The sequence below is a fragment of the Oncorhynchus masou genome, chromosome 23 (genome assembly GCF_036934945.1).
Source record: "Oncorhynchus masou masou isolate Uvic2021 chromosome 23, UVic_Omas_1.1, whole genome shotgun sequence".
Taxonomy (NCBI): Eukaryota; Metazoa; Chordata; class Actinopteri; order Salmoniformes; family Salmonidae; genus Oncorhynchus; species Oncorhynchus masou.
In genome coordinates this window covers 38,245,485-38,268,418 of record NC_088234.1, presented here as the reverse complement: position 1 = coordinate 38,268,418, position 22,934 = coordinate 38,245,485, and the positions used below count along the sequence as shown (strand labels likewise).

At 40.2% G+C, this 22,934-nt stretch overlaps 1 protein-coding gene across 1 annotated transcript; it reads left to right on the top strand.

The window, feature by feature from the left end:
• Positions 1-13,361: 13,361 nt before the first annotated feature.
• spef1 (sperm flagellar 1) lies at positions 13,362-22,463 on the top strand. The gene is made up of 7 exons (XM_064932001.1): positions 13,362-13,566; positions 18,476-18,587; positions 20,452-20,602; positions 20,764-20,809; positions 21,409-21,469; positions 21,746-21,836; positions 21,978-22,463. Exons 1-7 carry the CDS (start codon positions 13,458-13,460, stop codon positions 22,089-22,091), a joined length of 684 nt encoding a protein of 227 aa, XP_064788073.1. The 5' UTR covers positions 13,362-13,457; the 3' UTR covers positions 22,092-22,463.
• Positions 22,464-22,934: the final 471 nt, after the last annotated feature.

Below are 22,934 nucleotides of genomic sequence, written 5' to 3'. Positions count from 1 at the left end.
TACATACTACCTCAATCAGCCTGACAAACCGTTGTCTGTATGTAGCCTCGCTACTTTTGTAACCTCGCTACTGTATATAGCCTGTCTTTTTACTGTTTTTTTATTTCTTTACTTATCTATTGTTCACCTAATACGTTTTTTGCACTATTGGTTAGAACCTATTGTATTCGGTGCACGTGACAATTAAACTTTTATTTGTTTTGATTTGAAAAACCATCAAGCGCTATGATGAAACTGGCTCTCATGAGGATCGCCACAGGAATGGAAGACCCAGAGTTACCTCTGCTGCAGAGGATAAGTTCATTTGAGTTACCAGGCCTTCATGGTCGATTTGCTGCAGAGAAACCACTACTAAAGGACACCAATAAGAAGAAGAGACTTGCTTGGGCCAAGAAACACGAGCAATGGACATTAGACCGGTGGAAATTTGTCCTTTGGTCTGGCGTCAAATTGGTTGAAACCACCGTGTCTTTGTGAGACGTGGTGTGGGTAGACGGATGATCTCCGCATATGTATTTCCCACCATAAAGCATGGAGGAGGTGTTATGATGTGAGGGTGCTTTGCTGGTGACACTGTCTGTGATTTATTTACAATTCAAGGCACACTTAACCAGCATGTCTACCACAGCATTCTGCAGCGATATGCCATCCCATCTGGTTTGGGCTTAGTGGGACTATCATTTGTTTTTCAATAGGACAATGACCCAGCACACCTCCAGGTTGTGTAAGGACTATTTTACCAAGAAGGAGAGTGATGGAGTGCTGCATCAGATGACCTGGCCTCCACAATCACCCAACCTCAACCAGATAGAGATGGTTTGGGATGAGTCGGATCACAGAGTGAAGGAAAAGCAGCCAACAAGTGCTCAGCATATGTGGGATCTCCTTCAAGACTGTTGGAAAAGCATTCCAGGTGAAGCTGGTTGAGAGAATGCCAAGAGTGTGCAAAGCTGTCATCAGGCAAAGGGTGGCAATTTGAAGAATCTCAAATACAAAATATATTTTGAATTGTTGAACACTTTTTTGGTTACTACATGATACCATATGTCTTATTTCATAGTTCTGATGTCTTCAATTTTATTCTACAATGTAGAAAATAGTAGAAATAAAGAAAAACCCTTGAATGAGTACTGTAGTTGTTCTAAAACCTTTGACCGGTAGTGTATATGATTTGGCTGTATATATTTTTAGATATAGGCCGATTGTAAAAAACAAGTACAAACATAACTTTAAGCTACACATTCTTCTGACAGAGGTAATGAACTGTCCATTGAACAGCACAGCAATTGATAAAACAAGACCCGTATCATACACGCACGCACACAATGATTCCACATGGGATGAAACCCGTAATTATCTGCACAATACAAGTGTCACGAAAGCCAAAACAACACAGCACAGGTACTCACACGACCAATGCACATTGTAACAATAATCGACAGCCCAATGGTGAACCAAAGGGCACATTTATACAATTACAATCAGGGATATGGGGACCAGGTGTGCGTAATGACAAAGTTCCCGGAGGGATGCATGACAGTATTCTGTACAAATCACATTATAGTAGCTACTGTAGTAGGTCAAAGCTGTGTGCTGTAAAACCTTGGTAGAGCATGGGTGGAATAGGCGTTGTGGTGTTTTTTGGGTTCAGACCAATGCCTGTGCTTAGTTCTTTTCCATTTTTAGAAAATAACTCCCTAGTCCTTGCCAATGACAAGCATACCCATAACTTGATGTAGCCACCACCATGTTTGAAAATATGAAGAATGTTACTCAGTGATGTGTTGTGTTGGATTTACATTTCTGTTTTACTTTAGTGCCTTATTTCAAACAAGATGCATGTTTTCGAATATCTTTATTCTGTACAGGCTTCCTTCTTTTCACTCTGTCATTTAGGTTCGTATTGTGGAGTAACTACAATGTTAATCCATCCAAAGTTTTCTATCACAGCCATTAATAACCTCTTACAGCTACCCCCTACTTTTTTCTATTTCCGCCTGAAGACATACCCAAATCTAACTGCCTGTAGCTCAGGCCCAGAACCAAGGATATGCATATTCTTGGTTTCATTTGAAAGAAAAGTTTGTGTAAATGTGAATTGAATGTAGGAGAATATAACACAATAGATCTGGTTTAGATAATATCATACACTTTTTATTTTTATTGTTGTATCTTTAAAATGAACAAGACAAAACAAACATTCAACAAACATGTCCCACACAAGTAGCTCAAATGTACCCAAGTGGCCAAATTGGTGAAGTTATACATTTTGAATGGTATAACTATATACAAAATACCAAAATGGTATTCTAACACACCCCCCTCCCCAAAAACAATTGAGAAAAATATATACACATTTACAAAATAACACTTTCAATATTTGGAAGACCCTCAGTTCTCTACACAATATTGTGCTGCTAATGCCATGTGCCATAGCAGTCTCTTTCTGCCGTAAAGCAGAGGGTCACCAAGCATGTGGTGCAGGTGATGGGGGACTTCATTTTGCAAAGAACACAGCGACGCCTCCATGCTGTGCCCTTTTGGCCCTGAGGCACATCCATGCCTGCAGAAATACATTTGGGCAAATGAACACCTCTTGTGGCAGGAGCAGTAGGGACAGAGGTAGAGGGGCCAGCATGTGGTGCAGTGGTGCTGTGGTGCTGTAGCCAGCAAGATCCTTGATGAGCAGCTCTCTGAAGGCTAGCTGTGAGTTGGGGGTCTTTCCACAGCTTTTAGCCATTTCCTTGTGTAGGATGAATGCATTCACCACAGCAATGTCGATGAAATGATAGAAGAAGGTCTTGTACCATTTCATCGTCTTATGGAGAACATTGTAATAGCCTATCAGCGCATCTGACAGGTCCACACCTCCCATGCTATTTATTGCAGTTGGAATGGGGACATTATTTGCGGTCCATGCCCCAGTAGCGCTGAGACAACAGGTGTCCGGCTGGATGAACCAGCTTCAGTGGGGGATGGACACCTTGGCACTGGGGGCTCCCATTCAGAGTCAGTGTCACTGTGAAAGAAAATGTTTAGTTAGAATAGTTTCACATATGAGCAGGTATCAACAGGTATAATAAACATATATATATATATATATAGAGTACAGGGAACATAAGGTTGAATATATTATTATAGACCTGCTAGATCTACTGTCTCATTTATATTATGACAGACCAGCTAGATCTACTGTCTATTTTATATTATGACATTTCAGCTAGATCTACTGTCTCTATTATATTATGACAGACAAGCTAGATCTACTGTCTTTATTATATTACAACAGACCAGCTGTATCTACTGTCTCCATTTCACTTTGGCCATTGCTGTGGGCCTGCCCTCCCCTCAACAACCTCAAATAGGCTATTTCATGTGGGGTTGGGGTGGGGTGGAGCGGCAGACACACGCATCTCGGCCATGCTCCCTCTAATCCACAATATGTATATATACACACACAAACATAGGCAATGGGTCATACACATACATACAAACATAGGCTATGGGTCATACACATACATACAAACATACCCCCACCCACAATGTATAGCCAACGTGTACTTTACACATTTCATTACATTTTTATATATTGCTACAAAAATTTAAAAAATCACAAATAATATTTTATATTATTAATTTCAAACAACAGCATTAGCATGAGAAGAATTTACCAGTCCAAAACGATGTCCTCTCCGTTCAAAAAATATTGGGAATTTGGGAATCAAAGCTATGCTAGGTAAATGAATCGTCCTCCAACAATCTCTGTCTCACTTTCCCGATCAATTTCTTTAAAAATTGTGTGTACATCTGTATATCTAGACTTAGATTTAGCTTTCCCTGACTTAGTCGCCATACTGATATATATATATATATAAACAGCTGAAGATGCACTTTACCAAAATAGTGCTGTGTGTAACATGCGTGGCTCCTTCCAGTATGAATCTTCAATGGCGAATGACCCTCTTTACGCCGGAGTTTACTACATGGGTTGGTCTTCCAACACATAACCATTACATATTGCCGTTTACCTCAGCTCATTGGCTATCGACCAAGCTAGTTCATCACTGTTGAAACTTATTACAAACGGACAAAAGTCAGTCGTCAAGTCAGCATCCGTCAGACAATAAGATAGCATTCTGACACCAAATTGATACATACTGACACCAAACCAACTTTGTCCAACACATTTAGAAGCCAACTATCACATATTTCAGAGTAGGCCCAAAATTCACAGCGCCTTCTGTTTAAAACTTATTTCGGCTGAAATCCCGCTAACGGCATCGATATGACAACAGCCAGCGAAAGTGCAGGGTGCCAAATTCAAACAGAAATCTCATAATTAAAATTCCTCAAACATACAAGTATTTTACACCATTTTAAAGATACATGTGTTGTTAATCCCACCACCGTGTCTGATTTCAAAAAGGTTTTACGACGAAAGCACACCAAACAGGTATGTTAGGTCAGCACCTAGTCACAGAAAAACACAATTTTTCCAGCCAAAGAGAGGAGTCACAAAAAGCAGAAATAGAGATAAAATGAATCACTAACCTTTGATGATCTTCATCAGATGACACTCATAGGACTTCATGTTACACAATACATGTATGTTTTGTTTGATAAAGTTCATATTTATATCCAAAAATCTCAGTTTACATTGGCGCGTTATGTTCAGTGATGTTTTGCTTCCAAAACATCCGGTGATTTTGCAGAGAGCCACATCAATTTACAGAAATCATAATAAACATTGATAAAAGATACAAGTGTTACGTGTGGAATTACAGATATACCTCTCCGTAATGCAACCACTGTGTAAGATTTCAAAAAAACTTTATGGAAAAAGCAAACCATGCATAAAGATACCCGCCATGTTGTGGAGTCAACAGAAGTCAGAAATAGCATTATAAATATTCACTTACCTTTGATGATCTTCATCAGACTGCACTCCCAGGAATCCCAGTTCCACAATAAATGTTTGTTTTGTTCGATAAAGTCCCTAATTTATGTCCAAATACCTCCTTTTTGTTTGAGAATTTAGTTCACAAATCCAAATTCATGAGGCGCGAGCACTAGGTCCAGACAAAAAGTCAAAAAGTACCATTAGAGTTTGTAGAAACATGTCAAACGATGTATAGAATCAATCTTTAGGAAGTTTTTAACATAAATCTTCAATAACGTTCCAACCGGAGAATTCCTTTGTCTTTAGAATTGCAATGGAACACAGGTCGCTCTCACGGGTGCACGCGTGATCAGCTCATGGCCTTCTGCCAGACCTCTGGTTGAAACAGCTCTCATTCTCTCCTCTTTCACAATACAAGCCTCAAACAAGGTTCTAAAGACTGTTGACGTCTAGTGGAAGCCTTAGGATGTGCAATCGGACCAAATTTACACTGTATCTTGGATAGGCAAAGAGTTAAAAAACTACAAACCTCAGATTTCCCACTTCCCGGTTGGATTTCTTCTTGGTTTTTAGCCTGCCATATGAGTTCTGTTATACTCACAGACGTCATTCAAACAGTTTTAGAAACTTCAGAGTATTTTCTATCCAAATCTACTAATAATATGCATAGTTTACTCTGGGCACCTTATTCATCCAAGCTACGCAATACTGCCCACCAGCCGTATGAAACCTTAATAAAAACTTAAAACACGTAGTAACGTTCTAGCTGCAGGTCCAGTTCAGACATGTATAGACCTAGCTGAGGCTATCCCAAATCCCGAGTTTCGGCTCGACAGGAGCCCGAGCTGCGACCTTAGTGCTGAAAATGCACTTTTTCCAGGTGTTGCTACGGGGTCCCTGAAAGATCTATAGTCTCTATGGGCCGAGCCGGTTTCAATGCACCTAGTCTTGTGATTCTGGGACTTTTCTAAATGTCGGCATTTTCGCGATGTTCAAAATTAATTGAATTCATTGCAATGGACGGCCTGAGAACCTTCTAGAGCCACATAACTCACCGTGCACTATTGGCTTATTAAGCTCTAGAACATGTATGTAATGTCTCAGAGCTCTAGGTCTGACAGTTCTTTTATAATTCGAACGCAGGTAACTATTGCAGGCTTTGTGTGTCTGTAAGCCTCACACTCTGTCACTCCCCATTGACTATGTGTGTGAGTTCAGAAAATCACAGAAATCATGTAGAGCTCTAAAACCCGCCTTAACGGATTCGTCTAAACACGCCACAACTGGATTTATAAATAATAAACACATTTCTTTAACCATTACCAAAAGGACATTGAATTATTTCTCTTAAAGTACGATAGATAAATGGCTGGTTCTTTTTCTCCTTACACCATAGGTTTATGTACTTTGACGTGAAGTGGTCAAATTAGCGCTGTATTGCCATTTTTGACCTCTAATCCCAGACAATGGGCCTTAACTCAGAAAGTGTTGAGTCCTTGACGTCATCTTGTTTCTGGGCTAAAAGCCCATTTGGCCAAACCTGTGCTCACCGAGTTTCGTCTTCGAAGTCTTTCCGTTTGGTGATGTTTTGTCCATTTGCAATAAGCAACCAGTCGCCATTTGGTGGAATTTTCCGAACAGCAGAAACCAAATGGAAACCACATTTTAAAAATCTGGTCAAAAAGGTAAAGGTAAAGGTAAAAATGTACAAATCTGTCGTTCTGCCCATGAACGAGGCAGTTAACCCACTGTTCCTAGGCTGTCATTGAAAATAAGAATTTGTTCTTACCTGACTTGCCTAGTTAAATAAAACATTTAAAAGTGTTGGTTTCATGAGCTGAAATAAAAGATCCCAGAAATGTTCCATATGCACAAAAAAGCTTATTTCTCTCAAATGTTGTGCACAAATTTGTTTACAGCCCTGTTAGTGAGCATTTGTCCTTTGCTGAAAGAATCCATCCACCTGACAGGTGTGGCATATCTAGAAGCTTATTAAAAAGAATAAAGCAAACTGGATGGAATATGGAGAAAAATTCACAAAATTCTTCCTGAATCTCCAATACAGGAACGCTAACAAAAACAATTTGCAGAAGCTCGTTACGGAGTCATCTATGATTCTCTGAATTATATTTTAAAAGAGAAAGCTAATTATTTTAGGCAGATGTTCTCTTTTGCGTCTCGTCCTCTCCCACTGAATGAAGATTATGTTAAGGAATTTTTCCAAATAATATAAAAAACGGAAAATGAACAAATGTACAGAAAGATCAGTCCAAAGGCCAAATTACAGAAGAATAACTTTTTGAGGCTATTAAATCATTTCAGTCTGGAAAACCCCCATGGCATACCGGTAAAGGTATATGAAGTATTTTTTGATATACTAAATGCTCCATTGTTAGATTGTTTTAACTACTCCTATAAAAAATGGTAGTCTGTCAGGTACTCAGCAGGAAGGTCTGATTTCTCTCTCATTAAAACAAGACCCAGATGGCAAATATAAAGACCCAGTCTATCTAAAAACTGGAGACCCCTTACACTTCAATGTTGTCATACAAAAATACTAGCGAAATGCATAGCACTCAGAATTAAAAGGGTTTTACCAGGTATTGTTCATCCATGTCAGACAGGGTTTTTACATGGGAGATGATACACGACAACTACTAGAAATAATAGAACATTACTGTAACGACGTTCTTCGTTTGTCAAAAGAGAGTCGGACCGAAATACAGCGTGTTTGTTACTCATTTTTAATAGTGAAAACAAATAACAAAGCTATACATGAATTAACGAATAAATACAAAACAACAAAACGGAACGTGAAACCTACTTCATATACCTTCACCGGTATGCCATGGGGGTTTTTCCTGACTGGTGAACACTAACACAGAGACAGGAACAATCACCCACGAAATACAAAGCGAAACCCAGGCTACCTAAATACGGTTCCCAATCAGAGACAACGAGAATCACCTGACTCTGATTGAGAACCGCCTCAGGCAGCCAAACCTATGTAACACACACCCCTAATCAGCTACAATCCCAATAACTAAAAAAACCCACTAAGAATACAACAAACAATAAACCCATGTCACACCCTGGCCTGACTAACTAATTAACTAAAACACAAAATACTAAGACCAAGGCGTGACAATTACGAAACATATAAGAAGCCAGGAATGGCATTTATAGCGGATTTTGAAAAGCCATTTGATAAAGTAAGACTGGATTTTATTTATAAATGCCTGGATTTTTTTCAAGTTCGGTAATTCTCTTATAAAATGGGTAAAAATAATGTATAGCAATCCCAGGTGTAAAATAGTAAATAACGGCTACTTCGCAGAGAGTTTTGAATTGTCAAGAGAAGTTAAACAAGGGTGTCCGCTATTTGTTATAGCCATCAAAATGCTAGCTATAAAAATCAGATCCAATAACAACATTTAGAGGATTAGAAATCCAAAGCTTAAATACAAAGGTATGCTGATGACTCAAGTTTTATATTAAGTCCACAAGCTTGATCCCTGCAATGTCTCATTGAAGATCTGGATAACTTTTCTGTACTCCCTGGACTAAAACCTAATTATGATAAGTGTACAGTATTACATATTGGATCTTTAAAATATACAACTTTTACATTACCCTGCAGTTTACCTATAAAATGGGCTGATGGTGAAGTAGACATACTCGGTATTCATATCACAAAATATATAAATAAGCTCTCCACAATGAATTTCAATAGAACACTTGTGAAAATAGACAAGCTCCTGCAACCATTGAGAGGTAAATACCTGTCTATTTATGGAAAAATTGCTCTGATTAACTCATTAAAACTCACTGATTAACTCAGTCATATCTCAGTTTACTCACTTACTTATGGCACTGCCTACTCCTGATGATTCGTTTTTTAAATTATATGAGCAAAAAATATTTCGCTTTATCTGGGACGCTAAACCAGACAAAATAAAACGTGCCTATCTATATCATGAATATGAATTGAGAGGGTTGGTATGATTAAATATGAAAGCACTAAACCTCTCTCTAAAAGCGTCACTCATTCAAAAGTTTTATTTGAATCCTATATGGTTCTCAAGTAGATTTGTCACACCCTGACCATAGTTTATTTTGTATGTTTCTATGTTTTGGTTGGTCAGGGTGTGATCTGAGTGGGCATTCTATGTTGGATGTCTTGTTTGTCTATTTCTATATCTGGCCTGATATGGTTCTCAATCAGAGGCAGGTGTTAGTCATTGTTTCTGATTGGGAACCATATTTAGGTAGCCTGGGTTTCACTGTGTTTCTGGGTGATTGTTCCTGTCTCTGTGTTTTGCACCAGATCGGGCTGGTTTCAGTTTTCGTACTTTTGTTAGTTTAATCGTGCATAGTTTCCTTATTAAATAAAATTAATCACAACTACGCTGCATTTTGGTCCGCTCCTCCTTCCCACAACGAAAGTGTCAGGATTTGGCCAGGGTTGTTCCGGTTTTTGGTCACTAGATGCCCCCATTGTGCTTTTTGACCTTTTGCTTTCCCTTGATCCCCATTATTATTTGCACCTGTGCCTCGTTTTCCCTGATTGTATTTAAACCCTTAGTTTCCCTCAGTTCTTTGCTCTGTGTTTGTATGTTAGCACCCAGCCCTAGTATTCTGTGAACTCTTGTTGATCCCGGTGGACGCTCTTGTGGAATACTGTTTTTTGTTCTTGTTTATTTATTTTTGAGTATCTTTTGAGGCTTTTTATGCTATACCTACCACCTTGTGGATTTACCTTTTTGTCTTGGAGGATTACCTTGTGGATTACCTTGTTCTTGTGGAATTCCTTTTGAGGTTGTGGAGTTACATGTTTTCCTGAAGGACTTCACATTTTACTTTATTAAATACAACGTCTCAAGTACTGGTGTGTCTGCCTCATCTTCTGGGTTCTGCCGACTATTCGTGGTTCAGTTGGTTAAGTGACTGTTTCTCACTCCGGAGACCCGGGTTCGTAACCGGGTCCTGACAGAAAGCCGTGACAAGATTACTAAGAAAAGCTCATCCATTGTTTAATAATGTCCCTTTGTGCAGATTGCCATGTCTCATTTTCGATTAATTGAAAATTATACTTTTTTCAAAGTATCTGTCTTTTTCAAACAAGCATTGCAGAGCTGGCTACAATTTCAATTTCATCCCCCAGTAAAGATAGAACAAATATTATGGCTGAACTTAAATGTGCTGGTTGATAAAATACATGTATTTATGGGAAAGATGTTTGAAAAGGGTATTTTGTTCTTAAATTATATTGTAAATTGGAATGGTAGATTTATGTCCTTCATGGAGTTATCTGAATTGTATGGGAAGGTCTGCTCAATCTAACAGTACAACCAATTGATTGCAGCATTACCCCCAAAATGGAGGAGGCAGGTGGCAGCGGGAAGAGGTAGGGAACTGGTCTGTCTGCCCAATATAAAGGATCAAAATTGTCGGAGGAATAAAAATAGCATAAATAGGAAAGTATACCAGTTTCATTTGAGGACCAGGATGTTGACAACTGTGCCATGCAGATTGCAAAATAGTTGGGAAGAGATTTTTGATGTACCGATTCCATGGTACAGGGTGTATGAGTTGATATATAAAACAACGCAAGATTCAAGACTTCGTGCTTTTCAGCTAAAATTATTATATTGAATTCTTGCCACCAACAAAATGTTGAATATTTGGAGCATAGAATCATCGAGGCTCTGCAGATTTTGTTGTGAGGATACAGAATCAACAGACCATTTATTTTGGTATTGCCCTTAGGTAGCCTCTTTCTGGTCTCAGGTTCAGGAATGACTGAAAATGCATAGCATTGATCTAAAATTGACCCTAAAAATAGTACGGTTAGGAGATCTGGAGAGACCGTGTCAGTCAATTACTAATATACTAATACTCTTAGTAAAAGTATTTATCTTCAACTTGTGGATTCTATTTGATTAGATAGTTTGAAATTGTACGTTAAACATCACAGCATAGTTGAAAGATCTATGTTACTTAGAAACCCGAAGAGGGTGGCCAGCAGAGATAGATGGGATGGGCTGAGGGAAGCTAAGGGTTGGGATGAAGAATTAGAGACAGGTGAGAGTAGAGTTCCTGTGTGGGAGATAGAATGATGGTCAAAGAAGTTTGAATGACACTGAGGGGCAGTGTTTTTACATCTAATGCCCATTTGCCTGAGGCTGATGCCGTGCAGGTGTTTGTACGCATGAATATAAACACATATAAACACATATAAACACGCTCTCATTCAAATAAACACATACAAGAACACATACATACATGTAATAGTGCCAAACATGCACACAAACATATACAGTTGGCATTGCTGTTATAATGTTAGTTGTCCTTGATGTCCTTTGTTTTAAATGTATTATTATTATTATTATTTTTTTTGCATTGTTGTTTGCTGTTTCCTTTTTTCTCTTTAGTTCATTCTCTTGGTTGTTGGTGCATTGGAGGTTTCTTGGGGGAGGGGAATGGGATTAATTGTGTTTTTTATTTTCCTCCCTGTGGGAGGGGTCTCGAATGGTTGAGGGACAGCTATTGGGGAACTGTGGGGTGATCTTGGAAGGTTCGGGTTCATGTTTTTTGGCCTGGTGGTAGATTTTTCAACGTGCCCTTGAGCAGGGCATTGACCCTGGATGCTTCTGTGTGTCACTCTGAATGGGAATCTGTTGAATGACTGGTATGATGTAGTTGTTGAGCGGCTTCACTGCAAGTATATTGTCTGTTTCGGATATTCAATAATAAATAAAAAATGTAATTAAAAAAACCTTATTAAACAGCATGATCATTACACAGATGCACCCTGTGCTGTGGACAATAAAAGGCCACTCTAAAATGTGCAGTTTTGTCACACAACACAATGTCAAAGATGTAAAAAGTTTTGAGGGAGCATGCACTTGGCATGCTGACTGCAGGAATGTCCACCAGAGCTGTTGCCAGAGAATTGAATGTTCATTGCTCTACCATAAACTGCCTCCGACATTGTTTTAGAACATTTGGCAGTACTTCCAACCGGCCTCACAAACGCAGACCACGTGTAACTACGCCAGCCCAGGACATCCACACCCGGCTTCTTCAACTGCGACTAGCCACCCGGACAGCTGATGAAACTGAGGAGTATTTCTGTCTGTAATAAAGCCCTTTTGCGGGGAAAAACAAATGCTGATTGGCTGGACCTGGCTCCCCAGTGGGTGGGCCTGGCTCCCAAATGGTTGAACCTATGCCCTCTCAGGCCCACCCATGGCTGCTCCCCTGCCCAGTCACGTGAAATCCATAGATTAGGGCCTAATGAATTTATTTCAATTGACTGATTTACTTATGATGAACTCTAATTCAATAACATTGTTGAAATTGTTGCATGTTACATTTATATTTTTGTTCAGTACAGTAACTGTAACAAATTACATTTCGAAAGTAACCTAGACAAACCTGCAGAGAGGCATGTTTGTTCTACATAGTGTATTTCTATCTAAATGTGGTCCTTTGTAGCTCAGTTGGTAAGGCATGGCACGCGTAATGCCAGGGTAGTGGGTTTGATTCCTGCAACCACCCATATGTAAAATGTATGCATGCATGACTATAAGTCTCTTTGGATAAAATACATACTGTATATATTATTAAAATGTTGCATCCTGTGGAACGAACCCAGGGTGAAGTAGGAATGGCTTGGGTAGGGTCGAAGGGTCCATTTGGACCACTCTGGTTAATCTTGTCATTATTAAAACGTTCAAACTTACTTTACTGTTGGTGTATGATGACTGTATGTATTCTTTTATTTGTTGAGGCAAGACAGTTAAGAACAAATTCTTATTTTCAATGATGGCCTAGGAACAGTGTATTAACTGCCTTGTTCAGGGGCAGAATGACAGCTCAGGGTTTGAACTTGCAACCTTCCGGTTACTAGTCCAACGCTCTAACCACTAGGCTACCCTGCCGCCCCATGATGTTGATTGTAATGTTTTGAAGGGTCTCTGCATTCTGCTTTGCATCTCAGTGCACATTTTATACCACACAAAAACTTGACAACGAATGTGTAGACATGCTATTTATTGGAAAATATGTTATCTATTATAAAATAATAATATGTCTACACTTTTCAGTGTGTTGTTCTTTCTCTCCCCACTGTCTCTAGCTCACTCCCCACTGTCTCTAGCTCACTCATAATTATATTTCTATGGGCTCACTCATTACTGATGAGGTTTGTCTTTTCTCAGATTCCATATTTGTTACCTAGCAACGAGTTAAACAAACAACCTGTTTCCACTAGATAGCACAGTCACAAAGTTAAGTTGGCCATATCTTATATATATATATATATTGCTTTTTGGTCTTAATTTTAGATTAGGGTTAGTGATACGGTTATCAGTGAGGTTACGGTTAGGTTTAAAATCAGATTTTAAGAAGAGAAATTGTAGAAATGGGCGGGGTTTATGACTTTGTGGCTATGGTAACTAATGACGACCATCGTGGGACGCGAGCGAGCTAACGATACAGGCAAGCTGCAAATCGAAGTGCAAAGTTGTCCGATGAAGGACCGGTATACAGAATGGACAAAAAATTAAACGAAGAAATATTGCAAGACTTGTTTGCCTGGATAGACAAAATACCACTGTCCAGACCTAAGAGGAATATAACAAGAGACTTCAGCGACGGAGGTAGGGTATCGAAATGAACGACGTCGTCAGAGAGGGGGAGACCCAGTAACACGAAATTAATCTGCTCTGGCTCCTACTCTGATCTCTAGTTCAATGATGGAAGGCAGATGTAGCTGGGAGGTATGGGAGGATTCTACATGGGGTAGTGATCACTCCCCAATCAAGTGTACTGTAAGAATGAGGGTGGAAGATGCAGCAGGAAATGGGATGAGGAGATATTTTTCAAATTATTTTTTCAGGAGTTCAGGGCTGTTGCATGTGAATTCAAATCAAATTGTATTTGTCACATGCCACTGAATACAACAGGTGTAGTAGACCTTACAGTGAAATACTTACTTACAAGCCCATAACCAACAATGCTTTAATAAGTTAAGTAAATTTTAGAAAGTGTTAAAGTTAAAAATAGATAAGTAAAAAATTGAAAATAAAAATAAAAATAATTAAACAGCAGCAGGAAAATAACAAGCGAGGCTATATACAGGGGGTACCAGTACAGTGTCAATGTGCAGGGGCACCGGTTAGTTGAGGTAATTGTGGTAATATGTACATGTAGGTAGAGTTAAAGTGACTATGCATAGATTATAAACAGAGTTGCAGCTGCGTAAAAGAGGGGTCTGGGTAGCCCTTTGTTAAGCTGTGAAGGAATCTCAACTTGTTCCACTACAGCCCCGTCGATGAGAATGGGGGTGTGCTCGGTCCTCCTTTTCCTGTGGTCCACAATAGTGCAGCTATAGAAACAGTGAAAGATGTAGTAAGAGGATCAATAGTAGGGGCTGCAAGGCAGGTGATGGGTACAGGTGGGAGAAGGAGGAATGCAGTTCCCTGGTGGAAGGAAGAGTTCAGAGAAGGAAGCTGTGAGTAGGAACGGTGCTTTAAGGATGTTTAAAGGGTCCTATAACTACCAGCACCCGATACAGTATAAACAAGCCTAGGCTGTTGTAAGTAGGACCATTAGGACAGTTACGAGGGAGTATTGGCGTTGGTTTTGTGGAAACATAGGCAGGACTACTCCTCTGGGAGAGGTATGGGGGATGATTAAGAGGATGAGTGGGGTCAGACGAGAATGGGATCTCCCTGTGCTGAAAAGTGGGGAGTGTTGCAGTGAAAGACATGGAGAATGTATAGATATTAGCCCAGGCATTTGTGAAGGTGCACAGTTTGGTTCCGCTTTAAATGATGTTCAGCTTTTAAAGGCTTCACAATGCCTTCATAAGCACTACATACATGTGTTACAAAGCATCTATAACTGTATGCCATGCTTTATAAAGGATTCATAAATGTGGCATAACTGTGTCACATAATCACCAATATGACATAACCCACTATGTCAAATATGATATAATCATGTGCTTTATAAAGGGTGAAATGTTGTGCTGAAGGATGGCATATGCTCTAAAGTGATGTCATGTTAGTCACATTACACCTAATATTGTTCCCAGACACTTCTGCCCAAATGCACGGAAGGTCTGGTGGACCAACGCATCAAACTTGGCCATCATTAGTTAGGGTAAGGTTTAAAATCACATTTTAAGAAGATAAATTGTGGAAATGGGAGGGTTTAGAAATAATTAAGAATTTTTGACTGTGGACAGTTACGAGGGAGTATTGGCGTTGGTTGTAGTGACAATAACAAATACTTTACTCAGTAAGGTCACTCCTATAGAATTCTATGGGCAACTTTGACTGGTTGATATTCCAGGCTTATATGTGCTGTGTGTGCAATAGCCTGGGGACAACGTTATCCCAGGAAACACTTACCTTGATAAAAGCCCCTAACCTAAAGAAATTGAAAGTGTCTTTCTACTGGAACCAAGTTACATATTCCTCAGTACACAAACATGCACACAACAAAAACGAGCCATACCGCACGGTGCTGGGCCAGGTTAGGTCTTTGACACATTCACCCACTCCCCAGCTGAAAGATCAGCCACAAAATGTTGGCATCATTGTAACAGGTTGTAATCAAGCCCTGGTACAGTGGGTTCAGGTTGGACTACTCCAAGTAATTTTTGGTTCTGACACACAAAAATGCTTTGCGGGTCCATCAATCAATTTAAATACCTTTCACACATTACAGTAACCTTCATATTTTACCTTTATTTAACTAGGCAAGTCAGTTAAGAACAAATTCTTATTTACAATGACGGCCTAGGAACAGTGGGTTAACTGCCTTGTTCAGCGGCAGAACAGCAGATTTTTACCTTGCCAGCTCGGGGATTCGATCTAGCAACCTTTCAGTTTACTGGCCCAACACTCTAACCACCTGCCGCCCCTTCATAAATCGGCAGAACGTTAGTAACCTATTTATTGACACTTTATGTATTTTCCTGTAATACGTACAGTGGTTTGTGAAAGTATTCCCCTTGGCATTCTTCCTATTTTGTTGCCTTACAACCTGAAATTAAAATTGATTTTTTGGAGGTTTGTATCATCTGATTTACACAACATGCCTACCACTTTGAAGATGCAAAATAAATAAAAATTGTGAAACAAACAAGAAATAAGACAAAAAATTAAGACACTGGTATTTTTGCCCATTCTTCAAGGCAAAACTGGTCCAGCTCCTTCAAGTTGGATAAGTTCCGCTTGTGTGCAGCAATCTTTACCACAGTCTTTACCACAGATTCTCAATTGTATTGAGGTCTGGGCTTTATCTAAGCCATTCCAAGACATTTAAATGTTTCCCCTTAAACCATTCGAGTGTTGCTTTAGTAGTATGCTTAGGGTCATTGTCCTGCTGGAAGGTGAACCCCCGTCCCAGTCTCAAATCTCTAGAAGACTGAAAGGTTTCCCTCAAGAATTTCCCTGTATTTAGCACCATCCATCATTCCTTCAAGTCTGACCAGTTTCTCAGTCCCTGCCGATGAAAAAACTCTAGGGGTGATGAGAGGTGTTGGGTTTGCACCAGACATAGCGTATTACAAAAAGATCCATTTTAATCTCATCTAACCGGAGTACCTTCTTCCATATGTTTGGGGAGTCTCCCACATGCCTTTTAGCGAACACCAAACGTGTTTGCTTATTTATTTATTTAAACAATGGCTTTTTTTCTGGCCACTCTTCTGTAAAGCCCAGCTCTGTGGAGTGTACGGCTTAAAGTGGTCCTATGGACAGACACTCTAATCTCCGCTGTGGAGCTTTGCAGCTCCTTCAGGGTTACCTTTGGTCTCTTTGTTGCTTCTCTGATTAATGGCCTCCTTGCCTGGTCCGTCAGTTTTGGTTGGTGGCTCACTCTTAGCAGGTTTGTTGTGGTGCTATATTCTTTCCATTTTTTAATAATGGATTTAATGGTGCTCTGTGGGATGTTCATAGTTTCTGATGTTTTTTTATAACCCAACCTTGATCTGTACTTCTCCACAACTCTGTCCCTGACCTGTTTGGAGAGCTCCTTGGTCTTCATGGTGCCGCTTGCTTGGTGGTGTCCCTTGCTTAGTGGTGTTGCAGACTCTGGGGCCTTTCAGAACAGGTGTATATATACTGAGATCATGTGACAGATCATGTGACACTTAGATTGTACACAGGTGGACTTTATTGAACTAATTATGTGACTTGTGAAGGTAATTGGTTGCATCAGATCTTATTTAGTGGCTTGATAGCAAAGGGAGTGAATGCACGCACCACTTTTCCATTATTATTTTTTTAAGTTATTTTTTTTTCATTTCACTTCACCAATTTGGACTATTTTGTGTATGTCCATTACATGAAATACAAATAAAAAATATATTTAAATTACAGGTTGTAATAAATAGAAAAACGCCCCAAGGGGATGAATACTTTTGCAAGGCGCTGTAGTTTGAAGTGAGACAACTTTGGTCATTCATAACACATCCATAAAGACTATATTGCATGACCCTGTACTTACAAAAAAGTCTTGCTTCTTTTCCTCTGCTGGAGGCATTGCATGTTGGTTCCAACATTAAAGTAACTACAAAGAAAGTTAGCAACTCTGTTAGGAAAAGCATTTGTCACACCATCTGGATAAGGGCATTTATGTGCTGCACCAGAAACTCTAAATGGGAAGATGGGAAACTCCGTTCAATTCATATTACTAAATTCTTCTGGGACACACAAGGCTCAACAGTACATTAAAATTGGTTGGAAAATGTCTGACTGGGAGGTGTGATCATGAGGAGATGGAGACCGTGGAATACATGTTATTTCAGTGTCAGTAATATGGGAGGGAAAGGGAGAGATTGTTATCAGATTTGAGGAGTAATGGTGTTGAAAAGCCAAGCATAGGTGAACTGCTGAGAAAATCTTCAGGGGATGTAATATTTCATTATGTATTTAGTTTCCTTAATTTCCTTGAGGAGACGAGAATAATGGATAGGAGCTATACCTTCCCTGTTTCTGGTCCACACTCCAGTCCAGTTGGTGGTGGTAAAGCATCTTAAAGTTGGTTGCAAATTGCCATATAAAAACCACAGAAGAAGAAGCAGCAGCAGTGGAGCGAGATGGAGGCGGGGTGTGGCTAACAATGATTCGGCCGAGGGTAGAGTTTCCTAAACTCGGTCCTCTGGACCCCAAGGGATGCACGTTTTTTGCCCTAACACTACACAGCTGATTCAAATGATCAAAGCTTGATCATTAGTTGATTATTTGAATCAGCTGTGTGGTGCTAGGGCAAAAAAACAATATATGCACCCCTTGGGGTTCTGAGGATAGAGGGAAACCCTGGCCTTGGGGCTAACTTGGGTACTTGAGTTAACCAACAGCTTTGGTGCTGATCATTTATAAATGATTAATCTATTATAAATAAATTATTTATTCAATGTTTAAATGAATAACTTTTCTTTCTGTTGTCAGTTGTTTGTTTGACTGAGCACTGTCCTGTGGTTGTCAACTAAGAAAAGTTAGTCCAGACAGAAACATGTCATAGCAGTGTTGTTTATATCGGCCCTTGTTCCAGTGATGGCTGCTGAGGTCGTCAAGTATTTCTTTCCCAAACTGGTGGAGCTTCACAACTACACCCCAGCCAACTCTATACAACAAAAACTCAGCAACTGGGGCACTCTCAACAGGCAAGTGTGTGTGTGTGTGTGTGTGTGTGTGTGTGTGTGTGTGTGTGTGTGTGTGTGTGTGTGTGTGTGTGTGTGTGTCAATGCAGGTTCCTCTGGGAATCGTAGAGAATTTGATGCTGTATTCTACTTCTAAGCAACAACACAGGGCCGTGAGAACTCCTACTCACTGACCACTGGGTTGGATCCAGCCATATACAGTTGAAGTCGGAAGTTTAAATACACTTAGGTTGGAGTAATTAAAACTAGTTTTTCAACCATTCCACAAATGTTTTTTGTTAACAAACTATAGTTTTGGCAAGTCGGTTAGGACAGCTACTTTGTGCATGACACAAGTCATTTTTCCAACAATTGTTTACAGACATTATTTCTCTTTTAATTCACTGTATCACAATTCCAGTGGGTCAGAAGTTTATATACACTAAGTTGACTGTGCCTTTAAACAGCTTGGATAATTCCAGGAAATTATGTCATGGCTTTAGAAGCTTCTGATAGGCTAATTGACATCATTTGAGTCAATTGGAGGTGTACCTGTGGATGTATTTCAAGGCCGACCTTCAAACTCAGTGCCTCTTTGCTTGACATCATGGGAAAATCAAAAGAAATCAGCCAAGACCTCAACAACAACAAAAAATTGTAGACCTTCACAAGTCTGGTTCATCCTTGGGAGCAATTTCCAAACGCCTGAAGATACCACGTTCATCTGTACAAACAATAGTACGCAAGTATAAACACCATGGGACCACGCAGCTGTCATACCGCTCAGGAAGGAGGCGTGTTCTGTCTCCTAGACATTAACGTACTTTGGTGCGAAAAGTGCAAATCAATCCCAGAACAACAGCAAGGGACCTTGTGAAGATGCTGGAGGAAACAGGTACAAAGATATCTATATCTACAGTAAAATGAGTCCTATATCGACATAACCTGAAAGGCTGCTCAAGCAAGGAAGAAGCCACTGCTCCAAAACCGCCATAAAAAATCCAGACTACGGGTTTGCAACTGCACATGGGGAGAAAGATTTTGAGAAATGTCCTCTGGTCTGATGAAACAAAAATAAAACTGTTTGGCCATAATGACCATTGTTATGTTTGGAGGAAAAGTGGGAGGCTTGCAAGCTGAAGAACAACATCCCAACCGTGAAGCATGGGGGTGGCAGCATCATATTGTGGGGATGCTTTGCTGCATTAGGGACTGGTGCACTTCACAAAATGGATGGCATCATGAGGCAGGAAAATAATGTGGATATATTGAAGAAACATCTCAAGACATCAGTCAGGAAGTTAAAGCTTGGTCGTAAATGGGTCTTCCAAATGGACAATGACCCCAAGCATACTTCAAAGTTGTGGCAAAATGGCCTAAAGACAACAAAGTCAAGGTATTTGAGTGGCCATCACAAAGCCCTGACATCAATCCTATAGAAACGTTTGATCCAAGTAACTCAATTTAAAGGCAATGCTATCAAATACTAATTGAGTGTATGTAAACTTCTGACCCACTGGGAATGTGATGAAAGAAATAAGAGCTGAAAGAAATAATTCTCTCTACTATTATTCTGACATTTAACATTCTTAAAATAAAGAGGTGATGCTAACTGACCTAAGACAGGGAATTTTTAAAATGTCAGGAATTGTGGAAAAACTGAGTTTAAATGTACTTGGCTAAGGTGTATGTAAACTTCCGACTTCAACTGTAGATCCATAACATGGTGCTAATTGCACACATTAACATACGTTTCCTCTACTCTTGTGCTAGGGGGGTTCCCTTGCTACAGATCTAGGTACAGCTCCCCCTCCCCCGAATCTAACCTTAACCATTAGTGGGAGAAATGCAAAACTGACCCCAAATCAGCATGTTTCCATGTTGACAGGAAGGTGTTCTCCAAGCTGAACTTCCACATCCCAGAGGAGACTGTGAAGAGGATAGTGGTGAGCACTGCTGGAGTAATAGAGCCTGTCCTGTGTTCGCTCCGAGAAAGGATTGACGACAAGAGACAGCAATGCACTGAAGACACACTACTGGTGTGTGTGTGTGTGACCATCTAACATTCGATCAAACAACCTTTGCTGATCAAACATTTCATTCTCATCATGCACACATCCAGTCCCTGTTCATAGGGTAGAGCATAGAATAGAACAGAGGTGTAAAATAAAAACACACTAACTATTCTTCTGTCTCCTAGGATGTGGAATACTACAATAACAGGAACCGAGAGAAACCTCTCACAGGTACAGAAACCTGATCCCTGACCTAACACCTGACTCAGGCAGTGTGTACAGAGCTGTTTGTTTTCTCTCTGCAGTGAAGACAAACACTTGTATAATGTGACACAGTTATGCATAGGGTGACTCCTCTGCTGACCCAGATATACTCAGCAACTTCAGTTAGCTGGTAGTTAGAGGTGGTGACTGAGTCAGAACTTGGTCAGCTGCACACACACAGAGACAAAGACACACACACACACACACACAAAAAAGTGGGTCAGGAGCCGCTGCGGTCAGTAATGACCTTTTAAAGGGCTGAGAATGTATGGGAGCATCCAACAACATCACTGTCTCCATTAGAAGTATCCATGTAACTCTGTCTGTTGTCTGTAAGCAAACCCTAACCCCCCAGACCTCCCATTCAGTCCATAGGATGCCCAGACTGTGTCCTCTCAGCCCAAAGCCAGTAGTCTCACTGTTCTATCTACCTTCTCCTGCTGACGTACAGATAGTCTACTGTTGACGGACGGGCAGACAGACAAGATAGACAGATTAGATTTGTGGTGCAAATGTAACATCACTCAGTGGATTGTCTCTGTTTCTCCATCTTCTGTGTCCCTCAGAGCCACCTCCCAAGAAGAAAGAGGAGATGGCACACGTACACCAACACACAGACAAGACTAGGTACTACTAGCACTCACGGTGTGTCAGTCTTTAAATGTAATGGATGTGTTCCAGGTCATCCCACCGTAGTCATGCTGCACAGATTATCAGACCTCAGACATCTGGAGGAGGAACCATATTCATTTGTTATAGCAAGCCTCTGAGATGTGCAGCACAACAGCAAAAAAATATTGTACAATCTGGACTTTTCTATAATGTGTGTGTGTGTGTGTGTGTGTGTGTGTGTGTGTGTGTGTGTGTGTGTGTGTGTGTGTGTGTGTGTGTGTGTGTGTGTAGCATTGTGCTAGGTTCTCAGGTGGACCCAACCATCCGTCTTGTGCTGGAGGAGAAGGAGCAAGCTCTACTTGCCCTACAGGAAACTGTGGAGGTACACACACACACACTCTTTGGGCGGCAGGGTTACAGGTGTAATCTGGCCTCTTGAGTGACACTTTCTGAGTGTAGTGTAGTGGGAGTGTGTCACTATCCATCAGCAGATGTGTGTGTGTGTGTGTGTGTGTGTGTGTAGATCCTGCAGATCAAGGTGAACAGACTGGAACACTTGGTTCAGCTAAAGGACATGAGACTTGAAGACCTGACACGCCATCTGGAGAGATACAAGGCCAGGGCTAACGTGCCTTGATACACACCGAAGCGGACACACTCAGAAACACACAGAAACTCTCAGACACAACTAGAAACAACAAACACACCTCTCCTTTTTATAAACTACATTTTTCTAACAACAAACGCTTGTTTTGCTATCAGCCTGTACTTTTCTATAAGCTAGCACTGAATCTTTTGTGAAGCATTTTTTAATTTGTTGCATTGATTAGATCATAACAGATGATATTGTATTGAGAATGTGTGTGTGTTTTCTATCTATAATGTGCTAGATTGAGTGGACTACTAGACTATAAGGTTTGTTGTGTGGATCTTATGTGTGTCTATTGCTGTGCCTTTATAACAGGCATGTGACCACTAACCTCTGAAGCTGTCTAAATAAAACACTGACACCAAATCTGTCCAGTCTCCTTTCTGATCCATGCGTATGCTGTGTTAACAGGAGAGAGGAGAGAAGTTAGGAGATGAGAGGGGAAATAAAATAGAGGATATGATGGGAAACTAAACTATATCACTCAGTCATCTGACATGTCCAAATGTCTCATGTGGATTTAAAATCAGATTAAATTCTCACTCAATTTAATGGGTCAAATCTGACAGCAGTTTTTAGTGCAGCAGATAACTTATTTCATCAGAACGGTCAAACATCTACCCACATCCAGCCCTAGCCACAGCCGCACACAAATTGTATCGGCTCTAGCAGTTGAGCCTGGGGAAGATGTTAATTTGTTTTTGTGACTGGGCTCTCATAGGATTATTCATGATTCTTTGAAACTCAGGTTTATTCTAATGATTAGCAACAATCTAAAGTAGGAGAAGTGGTTGATGTGCTCCTGTAACATGCAAGGACATGAGTGTAGGG